The 21,584-nt window shown below is 37.3% G+C and overlaps 1 protein-coding gene and 1 pseudogene across 3 annotated transcripts; one reads left to right on the top strand and one right to left on the bottom strand.

Annotated features, from left to right (window-relative positions):
• The first annotated feature begins 10,299 nt into the window (after positions 1 to 10,299).
• Positions 10,300 to 13,519, top strand: LOC116125251 (protein SENSITIVE TO PROTON RHIZOTOXICITY 1-like). Of its 3 annotated transcripts, none has more exons than XM_031410977.1 (2): positions 10,300 to 10,356; positions 11,927 to 13,519. In XM_031410977.1, the coding sequence occupies exon 2, from the start codon at positions 11,972 to 11,974 to the stop codon at positions 13,385 to 13,387; it is 1,416 nt and encodes a 471-aa protein (XP_031266837.1). In that variant the 5' UTR covers positions 10,300 to 10,356; positions 11,927 to 11,971; the 3' UTR covers positions 13,388 to 13,519. The 3 variants fall into 3 exon arrangements, with proteins under 3 accessions (XP_031266837.1, XP_031266836.1, XP_031266838.1); XM_031410976.1 differs by lacking the exon at positions 10,300 to 10,356 and adding an exon at positions 10,827 to 10,955 and having other exon boundaries at positions 11,764 to 13,519; XM_031410978.1 differs by lacking the exon at positions 10,300 to 10,356 and adding an exon at positions 10,854 to 10,955.
• Positions 13,520 to 18,198: 4,679 nt separating this feature from the next.
• On the bottom strand, positions 18,199 to 20,887 carry LOC116125252 (annotated as a pseudogene).
• Positions 20,888 to 21,584: the final 697 nt, after the last annotated feature.

Genomic DNA, 21,584 nt, shown 5'->3' with positions numbered 1-21,584 from the left:
GGATCCTCGTATCTAGGAATGCCCTTGCAATGGGCCGGTTGAGGACCTATCTGAAGTATCAGTCGATCAGCGCGATCCGAGCCGAGTGTTGAGAATTGGAAGTAATCTTAGCCCCTAACTCGCTAGTGACCTTACCAGCTTCCTCAGGGAAAATATCGATGTGTTCACATGGACTCATGCCGACACGATCGGGATCAGCCCAAATATCATATGCCATGCCCTGAATATTGATAGTAAGGTCAGGCTAATCCACCAGAAAAGAAGACCAATGGATCTGGAGTGATACATTGCCTTAAAAGTGGAGATAGATAATCTTCTCCTAAACGGATCCATCCGGGAGGCACTCTACCGGAGCCGGGTTGTTAACCTGATCTTGGTAGAGAAGCTTAACGGCAAATGGTAGACCTGCGTTGACTTCACTGAACTTAACATAACATGTCCGAAGGACAGCTTTCCCTTGCCAAAAATCGACCAGCTCGTTGATGCCACCTCCGGGCACGAGCTTCTGAGTTTTATGGATGCTTACTTGGGATACAATCAAATTCTAATGTATGCGTCAGACAAAGAGTATACCTCCTTTGTGACATATCGGGGGCTATATTACTACAAGGTTATGCCCTTTGGCCTAAAGGATGCTAGGGCGACTTACCAACGACTGGTTAATCGAATGTTTTCCGAACAGATTGGAAAATTAATGGAAGTTTATGTTGATGACATGTTGGTAAAATTGCATGTCGCTTCAGATCACATAGCGCATCTCACTGAGATGTTCGGTATACTCTGGAGGTACAGAATGAAGCTCAATCCTCTCAAGTGTTCGTTCAGAGTATCCTCAGGAAACTTTTTGGGATATATGGTTAACCAGAAGGGAATAGAAATCAATCCCGAAAAGATCCAGACTCTCCTTGATATGAAAAGCCCAACCAATATAAAACAGGTTTAGAGTCTCAATGGGCGACTAGCAACACTCAGTCGCTTCATATCAAAGGCAACAGATCGCTGCTTGCCATTATTTAATATACTCAAGGCCAACAAGAAGTTCGAATGGACTCCTAAGTGCAAACAGGCATTCCAGAGTAATAAAAAGCATCTCGGAAAGCCACCTCTCCTGTCCAAGCCTCTCCCTCAGAAAATTCTTCTTCTGTATATGTCTGTCTCTCAGTATGCGGTCAGTACAGCTCTAATTCGAGAAGAAGACAAGGTCCAATAACTAGTATATTACGCGAGCAGACGTCTATTGGTCGCCGAAATATGATATCCAGAAATGGAATGATTAGCTTATGCCCTATTGATCTCCTCTAGGAAGTTGCGACCTTATTTCCACACCCACACAATCCATGTATTGACCAAATATCCGCTCAAGCAAGTTTCTAGAAACCAAAGGCTTCGGCTAAATTGCTCAAGTGGGCTATGAAACTGAGTCAGTTCGATCTACAGTACAGACTGAAAGCAACCATTAAAGGGCAGGATGTTGTCGATTTCATTTTGGAATTCTCATATCAACTGGTTAAGGAATCTGAGCAAAAGGCTAGCGAAGTCACCTAGAAAACTGTTCAGAATCTATCGACCTAGAGCCTCTATGTCGATGGATCCTTGAACAAGAAAAAGTTCGAGGCAGGCCTTCTCCTCCTTTGTCCCGAAAGGACTCGCATCCACGGTATTTTTCAATTCGGGTTCAAAGCGACCAAAAATGAGGCTGAGTATGAAGCTTTGCTCGCTGGTCTACGATTGGCAAAAGAAATGAGATCAATCGCGATCAGCATTCATAGTGACTCCATGCTGGTTGTTAACCAGATCTTAGGGGAATATTAGGCCAAGGAAGAAAACATGATCAGCTATTTGAAGAAAGCTAAAGCCGCGCTCGAGTCATTCAAGCACTTCATGATCACACAGATCCCTAGAGACAATAATTCTGTCATAGATGCCTTGGCAAAGATAACTTCATCGTTGGACTTAGATGCGCAAGAAAGTGTTCCTATTCGGTTCATAGAGATTCCTAGTATCAGTTCACCCGAATAGGCCGTGAATGTGACAGAGTTAGTTTCTTGGATGACCCCAATTATTCAGTATCTCCAAGATTGGACCTTGCCCAACGACAAGATCAAGACAAGAATCATGTGAACTAGAGCTGCTCGTTACACTCTTATAGGAGATCAATTGTACAAGCGAGGGTTTAGCGCCCCTCTCCTCCGATATGTAACCAATGAGGAAGCAAACTACATCATGAGGGAGATATATGAAAGGATATATGGTAATCACACTGCCACGAGATCCCTCGCCAACAAAGTTGTTCATCAAGGGTATTACTGGCCCCTACTCCAAGAGGATACCTTCAATTTTGTGAAAAAGTGTGACAAGTGTCAACGGTTCGCAAACATATCACGAGCTCCTTCCCACCAGCTGATAACCATGATCAGCCCCTGGCCATTCTCCATGTGGGAAATCGATCTTATTGGACCCATGCCAGTTGGAAGGGGAGGGGTCAAGTATGCGGTGGTCGCAGTGGATTACTTTACCAAGTAGGCCGAGGCCGAACCTTTAGCTGCGATCACTACCAAAAAGCTCAAGGACTTCGTCTTTAAAAAACATAGTGTGATGCTATGAAATTCCTCATACCCTCATTTCTGATAATGGGAAACAATTAGATAATGAGGAATTGAAGCAATTTTGCGATGAGCTAGGAATCCATAAAAAGTTCGCCTCAGTCGCAAGATCGCAAGCAAATGGCCAGGTTGAAGCTGTTAACAAGACCATCAAGCATACTTTGAGAGCCAAACTTAGCGCTGCCAAGGGTAATTGGGACGACGACCTCCCAGAGTCCTATGGGCATACTAGACAACTTCGAGAACCTTTACTTTGGAAACCCCCTTCTCGCTAGCCTATGGCTGCGAGGTGATGATCCCAGTGGAAGTAGAGATCGGTTCACTTCGGAGGGACCTATTCAATGAAGCGCTTATGCGTGCAAGTCTGTACCTGGTTGAAGAACATCGCAGCAAGGCTTAACTGAGGATAACAGATTACCAATAGTGCGCGAAAAGGTTTTTCGACTCCAAGGTTAGGAAAAGAGACTTCCAGGTCAACGACCTTGTTCTGAAAGAAGTTCTTCTTGGTACAAGAGAACCAAGTGCAGGAGTGTTGGGGCCAAATTGGGAAGGCCCATATCGTGTCGCTAAGGTGATATGACCAAGGACTTATCACCTTAAAAGGCTCAACGGTTTCAAAGTATCGCGAGCTTGGAATGCTGAACATTTTCGCCCCTATTATCAGTAATTCCGAACTCATTTTCTAAAACCCTTGTAAAGATTTGCTCTTTTTTTCCTTGTAAATAAGATAACTCTTATGTAATATTGTTTCTCGCATGTGTGCCTTTTTGTTTGCATATATATCGTTAGTACAAATATTATCGCAAATAGTTAGAAAGCGACCTTGTACCCACATGTGTAATATTTGTGATGTACGAAAAATTATAAGTACTCACGAATGATTAAGGAAATAGTCTTTTTATTTATCATAAGAAAAAGCAAGTACAAATATGCAAGCACAGGAACAATTATGGAAAGTAGAAACCATCACTGGCCTTCATTCCCAAGCCCCAAATGTGCGACCTTAGTATCTCCAGGTTGGTCGCCAACCACCTGATCGGCTGCTGGTTCCTCTAGGACATATTCCTCCGGATGCTCATCCTCCGGGTTAGGCCCTTGACCTTCCTTCTCGTCTTTAGCCTGCGCCATGGAAGCAAGAATCCTTTGGTAGTCATCTGGGAGGTCGGTAAGGTCTATGTTCGAATTCTTTGGTCGTAGGGCATAGATGGACTGGATTGACCAGTCGACGGCTTTCCTCTCGACTTCCAGCTCTTGTCGCTTTATCTCTTCGGTTAATGAAGTGACACGTCCTTGGGACAATAGGAGTTTTGCCTTAAACGCCGACCTCTGCTTCTCGAAGGTTTCCCATTGTTGTGCTCTGTCCTGTTCTGCTCGTAAGGCCTGCTCGGAATTCACTCGTAGCTCCAGCTCTTTCTCGCCAGCCTTCTTGGTGAGCCTGGCCACTTTCCTTTAGAGCTCTTTGACCTCTTCTCCCCTCCTCTTCAGCTTGGCCTTCTGAAAGTCCATCGTGCGAAGCGCAACATTCCTCTCCGACAGGTATTGGTTTATCTGAATGGTAAACAGGTTCATCTCTCTTTGTGTAGCATTCAAGTCCCGTTTCAGCTACACATTCTCTTCTCTACGCTCGATGAGCCCCTCAGCAGCCCCCAGTTGAGTCATCTGTTGGGCCAAGTGGATGGCGAGCAGAGACTGCATGACAAAGGGAACAGGGGGTTAGATTCCTTTTTATTAAAAAAGTAGGGGAAATATAAGAAAGCCCTCAATGAGGATGAACCCTTTTATCTGACTTTGCAGCTGAAATGTCGTGGTCATCAAGTCCGCGGGGTTGGAGGCCACGAACTGCTTAAAAGCCTCTGTGAGCTGGCACTCTAACAGGGTGAACATCACCAGCTGCAGGTGCTCTGGGAATTGCCCCACAGACTCCAGCACAAGCATGCCCGTTCCGGCGGCAGGTGGCATCTTGCCCATTAGTTCCTTCCCTGCTCTTCTCCCAAACGCTGTGACCTCCCATAGCCCCCTGTGCAGACCCTCAAGGGCAAGTGTAGCGTTGGTCGTGCCCTTAGGGGGTCCTCTAGAGCGGAAGGCCTGGTAAGGCTACGACCTCCCAGGCTGGATGCCCAAGCCCTCCAGCTCGGACTCTAATTCCTTGACCCGAAGCTGTTTCCTCTTCTCAAATTTCTGGGCTACAATCTTCTGTTTAGGATGAGTGGTCGTAGGCTGGGGAGTGCCCGCTGGCCAAGCTGGTGTCCCTCTGACGGGGGGATCGTTAGGGGTCACCCCGGCTAGCCTCGTGGCACCAACCCGGGGAAAAGTGAACTCCTAGCTCTCTGCGACATGGGCACTTTGGGCGGCATGGTCGCTGCATGTGAATATCGTTAGTAAAACAGTTCGCTGCATGCAAACAATAAGGTTGGCTAAGGTTACAGACACTTGGTAAGGATTCCAAGGTCGCTTCGAGGTTGAAAAAGTCGTATTTTAGTAAGTTAGCAGTTGTCACGAGCAGCCTCGTGTTGCGACTCTGTTCGGATAGAAGGCCGAATGCGGTTATTTTGTTGAAGTCAGTGAGAGCCGACAACCTAGTCATCTTGTTTGCTGCGAAGAAACAAAAGAGTTCGTTAGCAAAGATTAAAAGAAAGAAAATTCGCCAAGTAAAAAAAAGGAAGACCTACTCGGCTCCCTAAATTGGCAAATTCCATTATAGTGGAAAAAGAAAAAATTTGTCTCATACGCCCCGACGTTACTAGGGTAACTATGTATCCTTCCCTTGATCGTAGATCGCTTCGAGAGGTAAAAAGAGTCATTGTCTTTGCTCTTCTCTTTAAATAATACGAGTAGCTAAGCTCTAATGCAGTCAGCTCGCCAAGACCATTCTCGCCGCATGCAATATACATAGCCACGATTATCATATACGCGTTTGGCATCAGCTGCAAAGGTGCGACCCTGAAGTGATCGAGGACCGACCTTATGAAGGGATGAAAGGGAATCAGTGCCCCACATTTGAATATATTCTCGGAGATTGTAGCCGTTCCCTTTGACAAATTTTGAGCTGTGTACGTCCTGTGTTGGTAGACATCTACGCTAATATTGGTCGACCACTTTTTGAATTTCCTCTCCTGTGGCTATTGACATGATTTCCTGTAAGGGACCCGCTGGGATCCTGCACCGGCGAGCTCATTCCCTCGTCTGCTCTGGTTGCTGAAGAGTCCATTTCTTCTATGGTTTGAAAATGAGCGACATGCAGGAATTACTCAATCGTCGTACAAAGTTTTGTACGATGACGTGGAAGAAAAAATAAACATTGTGTCTTCCTTAAACCCTAGAAAAACCCTAAGAATCCTTGGGGACCACCCCCAAAGGTTCAAACCCTAAAGGAAAGCCTATTCTTCTTTCAACCACTCGCAAACGCCCACCGATATTGCATGGTTATCATCAAAATAGAAAAAGGAAAGTAATGGAAGGATCATCCTTACCTCTTGAGCGTGGGGATTGAACTTTCTGCAGTAAACGTCAAGTGCAAACCAATTTGAAGGATGGAAAATCTGGTCTCACGAAAGCTCCTTGCTCTTTCTGAAAAAGTGAGTATTGTGACATTGCTTAAGGTGAGCCTAGGATTTTATAGTGGAGGAAGTGGCGATTGGTTTTCCCGAAGCCAAGCGACGTTTGGACAGAAATCATCTCTTACCATTGATCGCGACCACGTGTCGTCAATCAACAAGAAAAAGTAACCGTCACGCCTCGAGAAATCTAATCGTCCCTTATCTCCGTTGGAATAATCGACCGAAGGTTCGTTTCCCTCATCCACATTAAATGCGCTCTCATCCGTATTTAATGCTCTGATAAGGAATGTCGTTTCAACATGACTTACATTTAATGCGCATGGCTTACATTTAATGCGCATGGCTGACACTTATTGCACATAAGACATGTTTGTCAGAGTAACAGGTGCCTCATTAATGGTCAACGGATAACATCTGAAGAGGTCTTTAGGGCAAAACACTCTTCATCGCATGCTAGTTGCGAAGTAATGTGACTCCTCGCCTTCAGCAAAAATGCGCTAAGTATAACCAGGTCGCGGACCTCGGTTAAGATAAGAGGCGCATCAATATGGCACTAAATAGGGTTTGACCCAAGTCGTAGACCTTGCGGAAGGAGAACACTTCAGGTCGCCCTTAGGGAAATGTCTAGTAACCTCCCTACAACCAGGTCGGATCGATTAGGCATCATTCGGAGCATGGCAAGTCAAGGCATAATTGTGTAGTTCTTAAGGTTCGATTCGCAAACCTTAAAAACTAGGGGACTTCTGTTATGCCTGAAAAAGTAGGGCTAACGTGGAGTCTTTATGGGATGGTCAGAATTTAGGAAGGTTCCGCAACCATTCAGAAGCAGCCACATCACGTGATGATGTGAGCAGCATGCCCCTGTCAGTACAGTGGGTGAGTGCCAAGTCAGCGAATGGTTGGAAAACGTCCATGTGTCCAATCCCTGCATAAGTTGAGGAAATCACTTTGGTAGGTGGGGAATGGGACGCAAAGAAGGATTTGCACGGTATCCATCCCATTTGTAGATTTAGTAATCATTACCTTGATTCATCCCACTATAAATATGGGACTTCTCTCTATTTTGCGGGATTGGCTAATTTCACTCTGGAATAGCATACCCTCTTTCTCTCTCCCCCTCTCCCTCTCTCTCTTTCTTGTATTCTCTAAGTTGTAACTTAGCTCGTTGAACGCGACCTGACCTTACTCTCATCAATACAATATCAGTGGACGTAGAATTTTCCTTAGAGCATCTGAACCACTTTAAACATTGTTCTTCACTCTTTACTAAACTAAATACTTCTCTAACCATGTGTGACTTCTAATCCCGTTTAGCATTTCTCACATGCGAATAGTTGGTGTCAAAATCAAGCATCAACATAGATGAACTCATGATGTTCCCACATTGAATGGGATATACACAAGAAAACAGGAAAAAAAAATGTCGTTGATTGCTTATTAGGGACAACTTGAAATCGTGCATGTAAAATTGAACAAATCTTGTCTAACATGCAACCCCTCATTGGGTGGTTGTACATGTAACAAAGGATCTGGGCTAGCTTGTGCGTTCCTCGATCTGCTTCAATCTTGAGAGCCAATGGGGTTCAAACCTGATACCGTGCGCCTAAACCACACATTCCAACATTTGTCCTGTCACTTGAGATACCTAATGGTGGGTTTGTTCTTTGTATATGAAGCTTGTAAGTATTTCACATTATTGTTTACTTTTTTCTTTTTTTTCAGTGTAGAACCCCGGAACAATAATTAGAGATCTATTATCATTGTAATGATAATAATAATAAAGTTAAATATGTAAATCTTTTTATTGCAAAAGAAATTCCGTTTGATATAGAATTTAAATACAATTTTTGGTTTTCGAAAATAAGAAATACTACAATTCTTATGAAAATGTGTTTAATAAAAATAAATTTAATTGTTTTAAAACGAATACAATCCTAAAAACTAAGTTTTCTATAATTTTTACTCTTAAAACAATTCTTAAATATTATATCAAACACATTTTAAAATATTAAGATAAAACTAAAAAAATTAAATGGTACTGTAGTTTTTTTTTTTTTTTTTATCACAAGTAAAAAATAATCTAAATTATTCGATAGCAAGTTAATGGGGATAATTAAATAAGATGTGAGAGTTAACCCCAATTTGGAGTTCAAAATAAATTGAATTTCCTTTTAAGAGAAATATGTTCATAAATACATACCAATGATTTATTTTTCTTCCTAAAGTTGTTAAAGTGTCAAATGATTCACTAAAAAAATTCAATTATTGTCCAGTAAGGTTCCCATTTATTAAACCGACAATTTTGAAATCCAATTCCCCTTTGAAAAGTCTCTTGAATTTACACATGAAAAGTCATATACCATCTTTAAGGACCAAAATGCAAGGTGAGATGATTGGGCACGTGCACTATTTTTATTTGCTGCGTGCCAACCATTAACTCTCAAACTTTGACCTTCTTCAAAGTTCTAGGAGAAAGAAGAGAGAAATTATTTTAGTCCTTTTGGCTCCGATAACTATTTATCAAGGACATCTTTTCCAAATACTATCATTTTAGTCTTTGACTTAATAGACTGTTAGTTGACCATTTATTGACTTGAAAATTCATATTGAAATTACGAAAATACCCATCTAAAAAATAATAAGAAATGTATAACAAACACATTACACACATTAGTATTGTCTATGTAATACATTTTCATTATTTTCTATAAGGATATTTTCGCCATTTTAATATTTTTAAAGTTAATTAATAGTCAACTAATGGATTAATATGTCAAATGACTGAAATACCCATTAGCATAATTCAAACTCTTTCCTTATGAAATTATTAAACAAACACATTTATACATAGTATTGTTTGTGCAATGCATTTTATATTTTTTGTAAAGGTATTTTTATCATTTCAATATATTTTTCAAAGTTAATTATAAAGGTATTTGAAATGAATGTCCTTAATAATAATTTATCGAAACGATAGGAATGAAATTGAAATTCTCTAATTCTAAGAAGAAGAAGGAATTGTAGACTCCTTCCTATAATTCTCAAGGTGGCGGTGGCGTAGCTTCTTGGTAACTTCATCACTTCACTTTCTTTTCTTCTTTATTTAGCTTTTAATTAAATAATTTTATAATCCCATTAAATTAAGCTTGAAAAATCAGCTTTAAATCACTTAATTACTAATTTAATTTAATTTGCATATGCAAATGTTGAAGAGAGGAGACACATTCAGAGAATCATTTGAGTTGTGTGGAACCCACTCCCATTTTAATTCCTCCAAAGTTTTTTGTCCTTAAATAATTTGTGGGCACTACTATTTAATTCAATCCCTTCTTTTATTCACTTCGACACTTGTCACTTGTCACTTCTCAATAGAAAATTTGCTTTTCAATTTATTCTGTAACCCAGGCATCCAATATTTCAATACTATTACATGTAAAAACTCATAGTAAATATAGAAGAAAACTCCAAACAAATTATTTATGGTTTGAATAATAAATGTAGTGTTATAACCATAAATTAACATTATTTGATACTTAAACTTGTACTTTTTTTTATTTGTGATTCGAGGTATCCGAGTCAGTCGCTTGCGAGTAATTCAATTAATCTCTTAACGCCCTCAAGTTGATAACCAAATGAGCGTTTGTGAGAACTCAAACTCACGAGCTAATTAAATCTCTTTTTATTTTTATACCATCAGACCATCCAATGGTGGTTAATTTGTACATTCTCAATTTATGCTTTTAGGGCAAATAATAAGATATAAAATCAGATAAACTTTTTGCATTATTATTTAATTGAAATAAAATTATATTTTTTTTAAGAAAATTGTAGTTTTTTTTTTTTTTTAATATTTGATGTAAATCCCAAAATCTCGTAAAAGCAAATGTAAAATCACTTTCAAGTCATGTTTGTTCTTATCCGCAGGTGAAGGCCAATGAACGGCCAAGAATATCTAATCATGTTGACTCACATTGTCTACCGTTAATCCGTAAATCTTCCAACATGACAAACGAAAAGGAACGGTCATGATCGACGGGTTGACTATCTTTATGTCCCACTCACCAACACAATGACACACGGATTGTTGATAAATGGAGTCAGTGGAGCTCAATTTTTCTTTTTCATTTTCTCTTTTTCTACCATGCTCCTGTTAGCTCAAGCGCAGAAACAGAGCATCTAAGCAATCTTGCATCTGGGTGAGCCTCAAAATCTTGTGTTTTTAACTTTTCTTTTTGAGTTGCATGCATTTTTTTAGTGGTTAAATATGGTAAATCTTGCTTTTTTTTTTTTTTTTTTTTTAATGTTTTAGCTTGGTTTTTCAACATGGGTAGTTCAGCTTTTGTGAGATCTTTTGATGTTTACTGGTTAAGTTAATCTTTTTAAGTGAAGAGAAATGAGATTTTTTGGTTTAATATAGTATAAATTGTGAAATGATATCTGGGGTTTTGTATTAGTATTTAAAATAAATGAANGTAAAAGCAAATGTAAAATCACTTTCAAGTCATGTTTGTTCTTATCCGCAGGTGAAGGCCAATGAACGGCCAAGAATATCTAATCATGTTGACTCACATTGTCTACCGTTAATCCGTAAATCTTCCAACATGACAAACGAAAAGGAACGGTCATGATCGACGGGTTGACTATCTTTATGTCCCACTCACCAACACAATGACACAAGGATTGTTGATAAATGGAGTCAGTGGAGCTCGATTTTTCTTTTTCATTTTCTCTTTTTCTACCATGCTCCTGTTAGCTCAAGCGCAGAAACAGAGCATCTAAGCAATCTTGCATCTGGGTGAGCCTCAAAATCTTGTGTTTTTAACTTTTCTTTTTGAGTTGCATGCATTTTTTTAGTGGTTAAATATGGTAAATCTTGCTTTTTTTTTTTTTTTTTTTTTAATGTTTTAGCTTGGTTTTTCAACATGGGTAGTTCAGCTTTTGTGAGATCTTTTGATGTTTACTGGTTAAGTTAATCTTTTTAAGTGAAGAGAAATGAGATTTTTTGGTTTAATATAGTATAAATTGTGAAATGATATCTGGGGTTTTGTATTAGTATTTAAAATAAATGAAGATTTTTATTTTTTTTGGATATTATTGTAATTTTTTGATTAATTGGGGATCCGGACTTAGTTTTAAAGAAAACGGTATTACTTTGGCTGTTGAATCAAGTTTGTTCCTTTAGGTGAATCTCTTAAAGGAAGATTGATGGATTTTTCAGATTGTGTTATGATATTGACTTTGATGGGAAAAAGTTGGATTTTTATGTTATGTGTGATTTTGAAGCCAACAAGGATTTTGAGATCAAATGAGTCTTTTTATGTTATGTGTGATTTTGAAGCCAACAAGGATTCTGAGATCAAATGAGTCTTTCTTGAAGTTGTTGTAGGTAATTGCGATTTTCAGGCTTTTTTTTTTCCTCTAGTTTTTTTAAGATTTTGGGTAATGAAGTTTTGTTGGAGATCATGCTTATGCCTTTTTCCCTGTTTATTTCTCTGATTTTAAGTAAATGGTTTGATGTGAAAATTATTGTAGTTTTTTCTTTTCTATGTCGAGATTTGCAACAAATTTTTGTAAGTAATTTGTGATCTGGAATGAAATTTTAGGTGTGAATTGCAATTGGATCGAAAAACTTGAGAAAAGGTTTTCGAAATGGATCTTAAAGGGAGTTTATGTGCAGACACTTGGGGGAAGTCTTCTTCCTCCTCAGGTGAACTACCAAAAAGGATGTCTTCTAATAACTCATCTTTTGCTGATTTCGATTCGCAGCAGCCTCAGCAGAAGTGGGAAGATCAGATCATATTAGATTATGGCATGAGGATGAATTCTCCCTTCCCGGAGTTCAACCAACCGCAAACCCAGTCTCCGCTTCCTTGTAACTCCAGTAACCAAATTAAATTCCCAGTTCAGATGAATGAGGGACTCCAGGCCAATAAAACTGAAGATTGGGATCCGAAAGCTATGCTAAACAACCTCTCGTTTTTGGAACAGAAGATCCATCAGCTTCAGGATTTGGTGCATTTGATTGTAGGCCGAGGAGGCCAAGTGTTGGGGCGACCAGATGAGCTTGTAACTCAGCAACAGCAGCTCATCACTGCCGATCTCACTTCAATTATCGTTCAGTTAATCTCTACTGCCGGTAGTCTTCTCCCATCTGTGAAGAACAACCTTTCAACTGCCGCTCCTTCCATTGGACAGCTTGGGCAGTTTACTGGGGTTCTTTTTCCCCCAGTGGATGACCTTAAAGGTGGTGTTCAGCCACAAAATAGTTCTGGGAGAAAAGTTTCGAACAATCTAAACCATGTTGATCTTGGTGGCAATTGTGTGACTGAACAGAACCACACTGTTGAAGAGCATGAATTAAAAGACGAAGAAGATGCCGAAGAAGGAGAGAACCTTCCTCCTGGTTCCTATGAGATCTTACAACTAGAAAAAGAAGAAATCCTTGCACCTCATACTCACTTCTGCACAATATGCGGCAAAGGATTCAAGAGGGATGCAAATTTACGAATGCACATGCGAGGTCATGGAGATGAGTATAAAACTCCAGCAGCGCTTGCAAAGCCTCACAAGGAATCCGGCTCTGAACCGATGCTTATTAAGAGGTATTCCTGCCCTTATGCTGGTTGCAAGCGGAACAAGGATCACAAAAAATTTCAGCCTCTGAAGACTATTTTGTGTGTCAAAAATCATTACAAGAGAACCCATTGCGACAAAAGCTACATCTGCAGCAGATGCAACACGAAGAAATTCTCAGTTATTGCTGATCTTAAAACTCATGAGAAGCATTGTGGCAAGGATAAATGGCTCTGTTCTTGTGGCACCACGTTCTCGAGGAAAGACAAGCTATTTGGACACATTGCACTCTTCCAAGGCCACACGCCCGCCATTCCCCTCGATGAAACCAACAAAGGACTTGCAGGGCCATCTGATCGAAGAGAAGGCAATGAAGCAACTAGCAAAATTGGCAGTAGTATAAATTTCAACTTCAGCTCCAATGTTCCTACTGGAAATGGGACGCAAAATGATATGGACACCAAAGGGAGTACTGATGATTCAGCCAGTTTTTTCTCATCGTTGAATTTCGATACATGTAACTTTGATGGGTTTCATGAATTCCCTCGACCTCCATTCGACGATTCAGAGAATCCGTTCTCTTTCCTTATTCCAGGGTCTTGTAATTACATTCCGAAAACTGGAGGGGATTCGAGTTTGAATACTCTCAAGTAATATTTACTAAGTTTAGGTTATTGCTTGCTTTAGGATTATTATAATTTCTGTCATATTTGTAAGTCAAGGTGATCCCATATTCATGTAATTGGTTGATCTTAAATAAATGTTCTCTACCATGAGTTTGTTAAATTATGAAGAAAACTAGAGGGAAATCTACTTCTCCAAGGTCCAGAAAATAAGCAGGTTGAAAAACTCGGATGAGAGAGACGTATCTCCATTCATCCAATTATTTAACACGCACTGAATGGAAGCAAATCCGAATATTTTTCGTGTTACAAAGTAGGTTATTTTCACATTTATGCAGTGGTGAGTTGAATCGATTATCATTTCATTGAAGAATATAAAGCTTTGGTGAGCGCTGGTGGATGCAACAACACATCAAAACTAGAGATTTAAGAGTATGGCCCCATTTCTGATGAATAATTGTGCTAAGGCAGGTAGCAAGTCCAAATGGCAAAGCAAATTGCTAGTAAGGAGTATATGACAGTTTTCTTGTCATGTATGAATAGTGAAATATTCGAATATCAATTCATAGTGAAATATTTGAGGATGAGTCTAGTAAGTCATCACAAGTCTATCCAGTCTCCTTGACACCCTTATAAACATACTCCAACGACAATGGCCGAAAGAACATTTTTCTTTTTAATTGTTTAAATGTAAAGTTATTGATATAATTTATATTGAAAAAAATGAGAATGGATAACCTGATACTCAACCTATCCCAATTCAACCCCTTCCCATATTTTAAATAATGGGTTGAAATGGATTAGACAAAATTTTTATGGATTGAATTGGTTAATGTTTTAAGCCATCACAGTCCACCAATTTGTCATCCCTGTATTGACAAGCCTACGTTATATCATGAAAATGCAATGATATAGGTGTGATTGCATTTTCACAATTATTATTCTTACAGGTGGATAAGTATCCTTCTTTCACCATTGAAACAAAACACTCACCCTATGCCTTTTCAAAATACATTAAATACCAAACTGAAAATTATAATTGTTCTTTCTTTTAAGCCTTTTTAGCCTTTTTTTTATTGATTTTTTTTTTCTTTTTTTATGTCCAACGGGGAATCAAACTTGAGACTGTGGGTTGAAGTTATGCACAATCCCCTTGGTTAGTCCTTACCACTAGGCTACGAGCTACTCATAGGTGAGTCTTTTAATTGAATTTTCATAACAGAATAATCTGATTTGTCGGATTTTAGTTTCATCTCATTTGTTGAAAAAAAATTTTGATGCCGAAATCCAACAATTGCCAATAACTTTTTGTAATTTCTTAATAATTGATTTAAATTTTAAGTTAAAGAATAAACATTAAGATTTTAAATAAATTAATTGAAAAATAAATAAAAATTAAGAACATATAATGATACCAAACAACCGATTATATTTTGAAGAGGATTGTATATATTTATTTTGACCAGTCGCGCCTTAAATATTGATGAATATACCCCCATTTAAATTAAAAGATGTCAACCCACAATCTTAGGCAAAGTCATTTTTTTCTTTTCCAATTATCCTTATTAATAAATACTTAATATAATTTTTAAGTTAAACAAATCAACTAGCATTATCTCTTAGGAATAATTACATTTAGATTGCTGACATGTTTGGCATTAGGCAATTATAAGCTTAGAAATACATACTAATTGAACTTCTTAACAAAATTTATTATTGAAAATGAATATACAGTAGAATCTCTCTATGATCATAATAATGGGACCAAACAATTTTATTACTATAAAGAGGTTATAACTTAATAAAGTTAGTTATCTTTAGTGCAAGTAGTATAGAGGGAAAGTATGCACTAATCGGATCAATATTAATATCTTTTTCAATCATCCAAATGAGCAACAAGTCGTGTATGTTTTAACTGAAAAAGAAACCATTGCTCCCATTAGATAAAAAGAGGAAGGAGATAATCCTAAGGATGATAATATGAAAATACAAAAAGTTTCGTGCCAAGAAACTCTAAACATGCTTGAGAACCTAAAAATATTTTGGCTTCAACAAAAATGTGTCCATTCTGGTGAGTTATTACGTAAATTATTTTAAAATCCAGTTCGTTCCAGCTAGTTCAACCGGGACTCAGAACCTTCATCGAGCTAGGTTACCAATTTTCCTATTCACCGAAAACCCTAGAAATTGGGATGGTAGTCGGCAAACAATTAAAGGGCGTGATGTTGGGGATTTTGATGAGAAAGGACCGGTGAGAGAAATGGTGGTGATAAAGGTGATTTCTGGTGAGTGCATTGATCAGAAATCGAAAAAAACCCACGAAGACATCAACCAGCTTTTGCCAACGTTTGGCGAGGCAAATGGGGGTGCGGTGAGATAAGTTTTGGTCAGGAGGTCGAGGAGAGTATTTTTATGGTGATGGAGAGGGTTGTCGATGCCGATGGTGGTGAGATCTGGCCTAGGTTGTCGACGCTGATAGTGGTGAGATTTGGCCAAAATCGAATCAATTTCGACCAGATCTTGGGTAGATTTTCTGGGAAATGGCTCAAAGGATGATTGAAATTGCATTTGGTGTGTCGTTGTCGCCAACCAGTCAACCGCCGATTTGTATTTAGGGTGTGTTTGCTAAATTTCAAACCTGTAGGGACTTAACAAATTTTTAGGGGTGTATTTGCTAAATTTTGAACTTTAGGACACTCGGTTTGATCGGTGATTGAACCGGTCAACCCAAGACCAGGCAACTTTGCCAGGTTTCACCTTGGATTGGTTATTAAAACATTGATTATGTATTCATAAGTTCAAAGATGTGGTAACAACTCTAAAACATAAATCATTGATTTAAACAATTTTAGATAAATATTTTATTTCATCTTAAACTTTTGATGTAATATAACATATATTTTTTACAATATATAGACAATTATTACTATGTGGAAGCAAGTTTCTTAAGATGAGATCTAAAAAAAATCATAATTCGTTAAAATATGAAGTTTATTCTTATTTATAACTTGTTCAAGTATGGACCAAATTTTTTTATAACTACATAGATGTTATATATATATATAATATCACTATATAAAAGTTATATTATATATTGTTATAAACAACTCTCTCAAATCTAATAAAAAACAACAACACAATAATAACAAAATAGTCTTAAATATTTATTATTTTAAAATCCTAATATTATACATGTAATAATTACATTAGTAAATTGTATGTATAACGATTTCTCCCCCTCATCAATATATGTATGAGGGCTTCTTACTGTTGGACGTTGGTGAATGCTTAAAGTTTCATGTTTTTATTCAACTGGAAGTTATTATAGCTTCTAATAGTTAAATTTTATTTTCTGTTATATATTCAAATATTTAACTTTCTCCCATATCTTAATTTTATGCTAATTTTATAAGCTTTTGACAATATTTCTTTTCTCTATAATTACAAAACTTGCTCAAAAAAAGCTCGAAGATTAATTTTGTAATTGATTTCTTGCATGTCTCTGTAATATCAACTTATAAAAACATTGGCGAATTTTTTTTTTTTTTTTTTTAAAGTAAAGAATCATATGAATTATGAGAGACATGTTGATTCATGCATTTTGAATTGAATAATAATGAAATAGCAATTTTCATTTGAATTTCTTATTATTGCAATAAGAAATTTATTCCTCACCATAAATAGTACTTGTGTGATTTTTTAGAACCTATTAAATAAATAAAAATATATTAATTTTTCTTATCAAATTGCTATTAGTTTTTTGACATCCACAATAAATAAGAAACTACTTGTATTGTTAAAAATAATTCTTCACTAAATTTCTGTCTATTGCTTTTTGCATGACGAATTATAATAATTATTAGAAAGAAGTAGACAGCGTCTTATTATTCAATATTTTTATTTTATTTTTTTCACAAGTTTCAGTTAAGAATACAAGTGAAAATAATTATATATATGGTTCTTTCATATTAAGGTCCAAGCAAGAAAGTTTTTAATTTTAACTGCTTTTATAAAGTTTCAAGAAATGAAAAATATAAGTTAACAATATAATGATACATCAAATACCCTATTATATGCAATATAATTGTATAATATATTACTAATACAAACATACACGATATTGTACAATAAAAATATTATACTGTATGATACAATCATCACAAAATGTGGCCTTAATGATTGATAAGTCAATCACAATTTAGGGGGTTATTGTTTTTTAGGGGGTTCCCTATAATATTAAAATCTCACCTGGCCCGGCCATGGTATTCCTGGGCCTGAATTTCCAGGCCAGGTATAAATTATGCCTAGAATGGGTTTTCTTAATCCCTAAATTTGCTATCACTTTTATTTTTTTTTTTTCCTGGAATCAGTAGAAATGTTTGAAGCAATACAGAAGACAAAAAATAAAATAATCATCAACACCATTGCAAGAAATCCATGGATTTATGAAAGAAAGACAGGGTTGTCACACCCCAAACTACAAAGAATTATCAGTGTGCAGAAAATTTACTCAAAACATGGTACATTGCCCAATTATAAAGAAATCTAGTTTCAGTGTTACATTTCATCAGCCAGTGTTCAATACATCGATTTCTTTTTGCAATCAAGGGCGCAAGCAAGGTTGAAGGATGATTATATAAAGCTCAAGAGTCAGCAGCTTGCTCAAGGGATGATTCACACCATTGATGAGTCGGGGGAAGAAAAGGAAAGAGAAAACTGTAAATCTACCAGCATATAATTGTGATCTCTGAGGGGAAGAAGCAACTTAAAGATGAAAGTGACAAAAAATACTATAGTGCTTAACCCGGAGAATGATGCATAGCAATGATTATTAACTGCTTGTTACGAGAAACTCTGCACGGTGTCGAGCTCAGCTTTCTTCCATCTAACGATCAGGTAACAAAGGAGAAGAGGGTGTTTACCTGGGAAAGGAAAATTTGAAGAGAAATGTTTAGCCAAATACAGAAACTACTTGAAGTTGGGAAGCATGAAAAGAAAAAAAGAAAAAAGAAAACAAGAGTAATAAGTAGGCTATACTGACCAATATAATGATTGCAATGACAAGAAGGTCCAGACCAGAGAACTGAGAGAAAAAAGACCATGTGGATCAAAATAGTTTTGAGTGGCAAAGCTCCTCCAGTTCTTGTCAAGGATTCGATTGAGATATTCAGCAAAATACACACCAGCCAATACAACAAAAATTGCATAAAAAAATATATTATAAACTAAAAGTATTAAGCAACAAAATTTTACGATACATGTTCAGATTTAAGTGGATATAATAAACCTACCACGTGTGTACATGAGCATTCAGATTTTAGTTGGCCATCAAATTTGAAAAAGACGTCAATATTTCACTCATCAGCTTGATTTACTTGACTTTCACCCACATCTCCAAAATAATTATACAGGCCAAAAAGGAACACTTGCATTTCTATGTAGGTGTTGAGGAAAAGAAGGTGAGTGTTGGGGATTGATAATCAGAATTTCCCCAACATAGGATAATACATGGCCTAAAAACAACATATGTAAACAGGTGAAGTTACTAACTGTCTGCATGCCTACTAAAGTATAAAATCTGTTGGCAAGAAGATCTAGAATAGAGATACCATCTGCAGATTAGTTTTGGCATCCTAAATGTGGAAGTCATACAATGAAATTTGATAAAGTATTTGAAGATCTGACTTAATCATTAGCATTGTCTAGTGTCTTGCTCTTCCCAAATCCAAGTCTTCTGAAAATCACTTTGGCACATCAGGGTTGTTATGTAACTCACAGAGGGCCTAGAAGACCCAAACATGAACTTCAGGAAACCACAGCAAGACAAATTCACTATCCAATACACAGTAGGGAAAAAGATAGTCTAAGTCAGAGTCAGTACACAATAAGGGAGAACTATCATGCCAATTAGCTCTTTGAGAGATAAAAGGCTCATGAATGACATGTGCAAACCACCAAGAATAAACAAGTTTTTTAGAATCTTAAGAGATAAAAAAAAAATGGAAATTACTCAGCAAAGTCTTCAAGAACCATAATTATATCTGATGGAGCAGCAGTAGAAACATGATAAGTGATTGCTTAAGATTTAGTGAAGCAGAAATCAGTTGATAGTGGTTAAGATACATCATGACAATCAATTGAGAACAGGAAGGAGGATTAAAATTATGAATAGGAACCCTACCAGGAAATCCTAAGAAATTTGTTTCTAAAAGAGAGACTATTCCGAGGAACTTAAGAAGGTGGATAAAAACTTGAATTGAGACTCGATCGAAGAACGATCGAAGAACGAACCATAAATTTTTAGCAAAGATATCATGGCGTGTTTCTTGCATTGGAAAATTAAAGACATTTGCATTGGAAAATTAAAGAACAATTTGCATGAAATTAAAAAAGGGCAGGGTCCAGCATGATGGGCAGAGGACAAATAACTTTTCTTCGATATGAAGTTCAACAGGATGCAAATTAGTATACAAGTTTTCTTTGGTCTTTAAGCAAATGAACATTCTTCAGCTCAGAATCTGACAATATTCAATGTTCTTTCTCCCTAACTACATCAGTAAAAATTCTCTCTTAAGTTTGGCTTTTGGCTTCACAATCCCGACTTGAGCACGGTAAAAGACATATGAACAAAGTCCCTAAACAAACTGCATGATAAAAATTCGATAGCACTGCCTTAAAGATGCAACACTACCATACGCAAATAGACTACACATAAGGATAACCAGTGAAATTGACCGTTCCTTGAGAATATGACTGCTTCGCAACAGAACATGAAATGCCATTAAGCCCATCAACCAAGGCTCTGCCAATATCAACCGAAAAAAAAAAAAAAAAAAAAAAATTCAAACATTAGAAGTTGGATAAAACAACACAAAATATCCAATAAGGTTCTATAGATCCATTTTTGAATCTCTAGTTGAAATCTACTTTCTTATGCCATCTCCTTCATTCTTTACCAATATTTTAGAGGTGGTTACCACACAAAAGAACATTAAAAAATAAAAAATTTAATTATATCAATACACTCTTATTCACAGAAGACACAATAATATCATCGAAGTTACACCTTTATTCTTTTCAAACGAATGATAATCTCTTTGTCTCTCCTAAAAAATCATATACCATTAAGTAAATGCAGAAGAATCAGTTGCAGCTAGAACTAGTTAGCTTTATATATCCCATTACTCAATTCAAAAAAAAAAAAAAAAAAAAAAAAAAATTCTTTTTTCTCATTTTGAGCTTAAAGATTTGAAATTTACCTTCCAGTTGATAGCGTGGAAGAAACCATGAAGTTTTCGTAAGCGGGTTGAAGTCCAGAGGGAGCTCCGCCGAGAGTGCTGGACAAGATCTGCCATCTGGTCCATGTGGGCTTCCATTGCTGACCTCAGCTCCTCCATTACTGTAATTCAATCGAATCTTTACTTTAAATCTACAGATCCAGAGGATGCCGCAATGTGATCACAATTCAATGAGTCTTCCCTGTTTCTACCAAGGGAAGTTTTATAATAAAATTGCGTTTCCAGTCTATTCTTCGCTCTTCTACTGGCGCCCTTTTAAGATAGGGCGAACGACTCCCTCCCACCCAAAGTTTGCCTCAAAGTCAATTTCATACCCAAAAAGTTTCAAAACGACAACTACCCACTCACCGTAAATACTTGTTAGTAAAATTCGTTACCTGACATGGCAGTAACTATAAAGACGAAAATACCTTTTCCTCATTGAAATCTTTTCTGGCTGGAATCGCACCCGGCCGGGTGCGATTCCAACGCGTAAGGAGCTGGTTGGGGTGAAAAAGCAAACAAGTGGTGGTCGAAATTGCACACTACAACGTGCGTGCAAAAAAGAGCTATGACATGCAAGGAGATGGTTGGTGACTTTTCACGGACGCACTACAAGAAAAATGGCAATTGACGTCTAGCAAAATTAGACGCAGATCGTCCAGTTTAGATGCTGATTATACTGCGCGTCTAAATTTACGTAGTCGAAATGTAGTTGCAGAATCGTTGTCCTAGAAAAAATGGGCAACTAAATATTAGGTTAGACGAGAAAAAGTTTTTTTTTTAGCGACCAACAATTTAGTTACTAATTGCTATTTGAAATAGTCCTCTAAATTAGACGCTGAAGTGTAAGGGTAATTAGGTAAAAGTGCATCGCAACTATTCAATTAGTTGAAGAATGTATTTTTTAGTGAGAAAAAAATTAGTGGTAAATTCCAAAAAATTAAACGC

The sequence above is a fragment of the Pistacia vera genome, unplaced genomic scaffold (assembly GCF_008641045.1).
Source record: "Pistacia vera cultivar Batoury unplaced genomic scaffold, PisVer_v2 Contig1614, whole genome shotgun sequence".
In the NCBI taxonomy this organism is placed as follows: Eukaryota; Viridiplantae; Streptophyta; class Magnoliopsida; order Sapindales; family Anacardiaceae; genus Pistacia; species Pistacia vera.
Note: the sequence above shows the minus strand (reverse complement) of the source record. Positions and strands in the feature narration are given on the sequence as shown.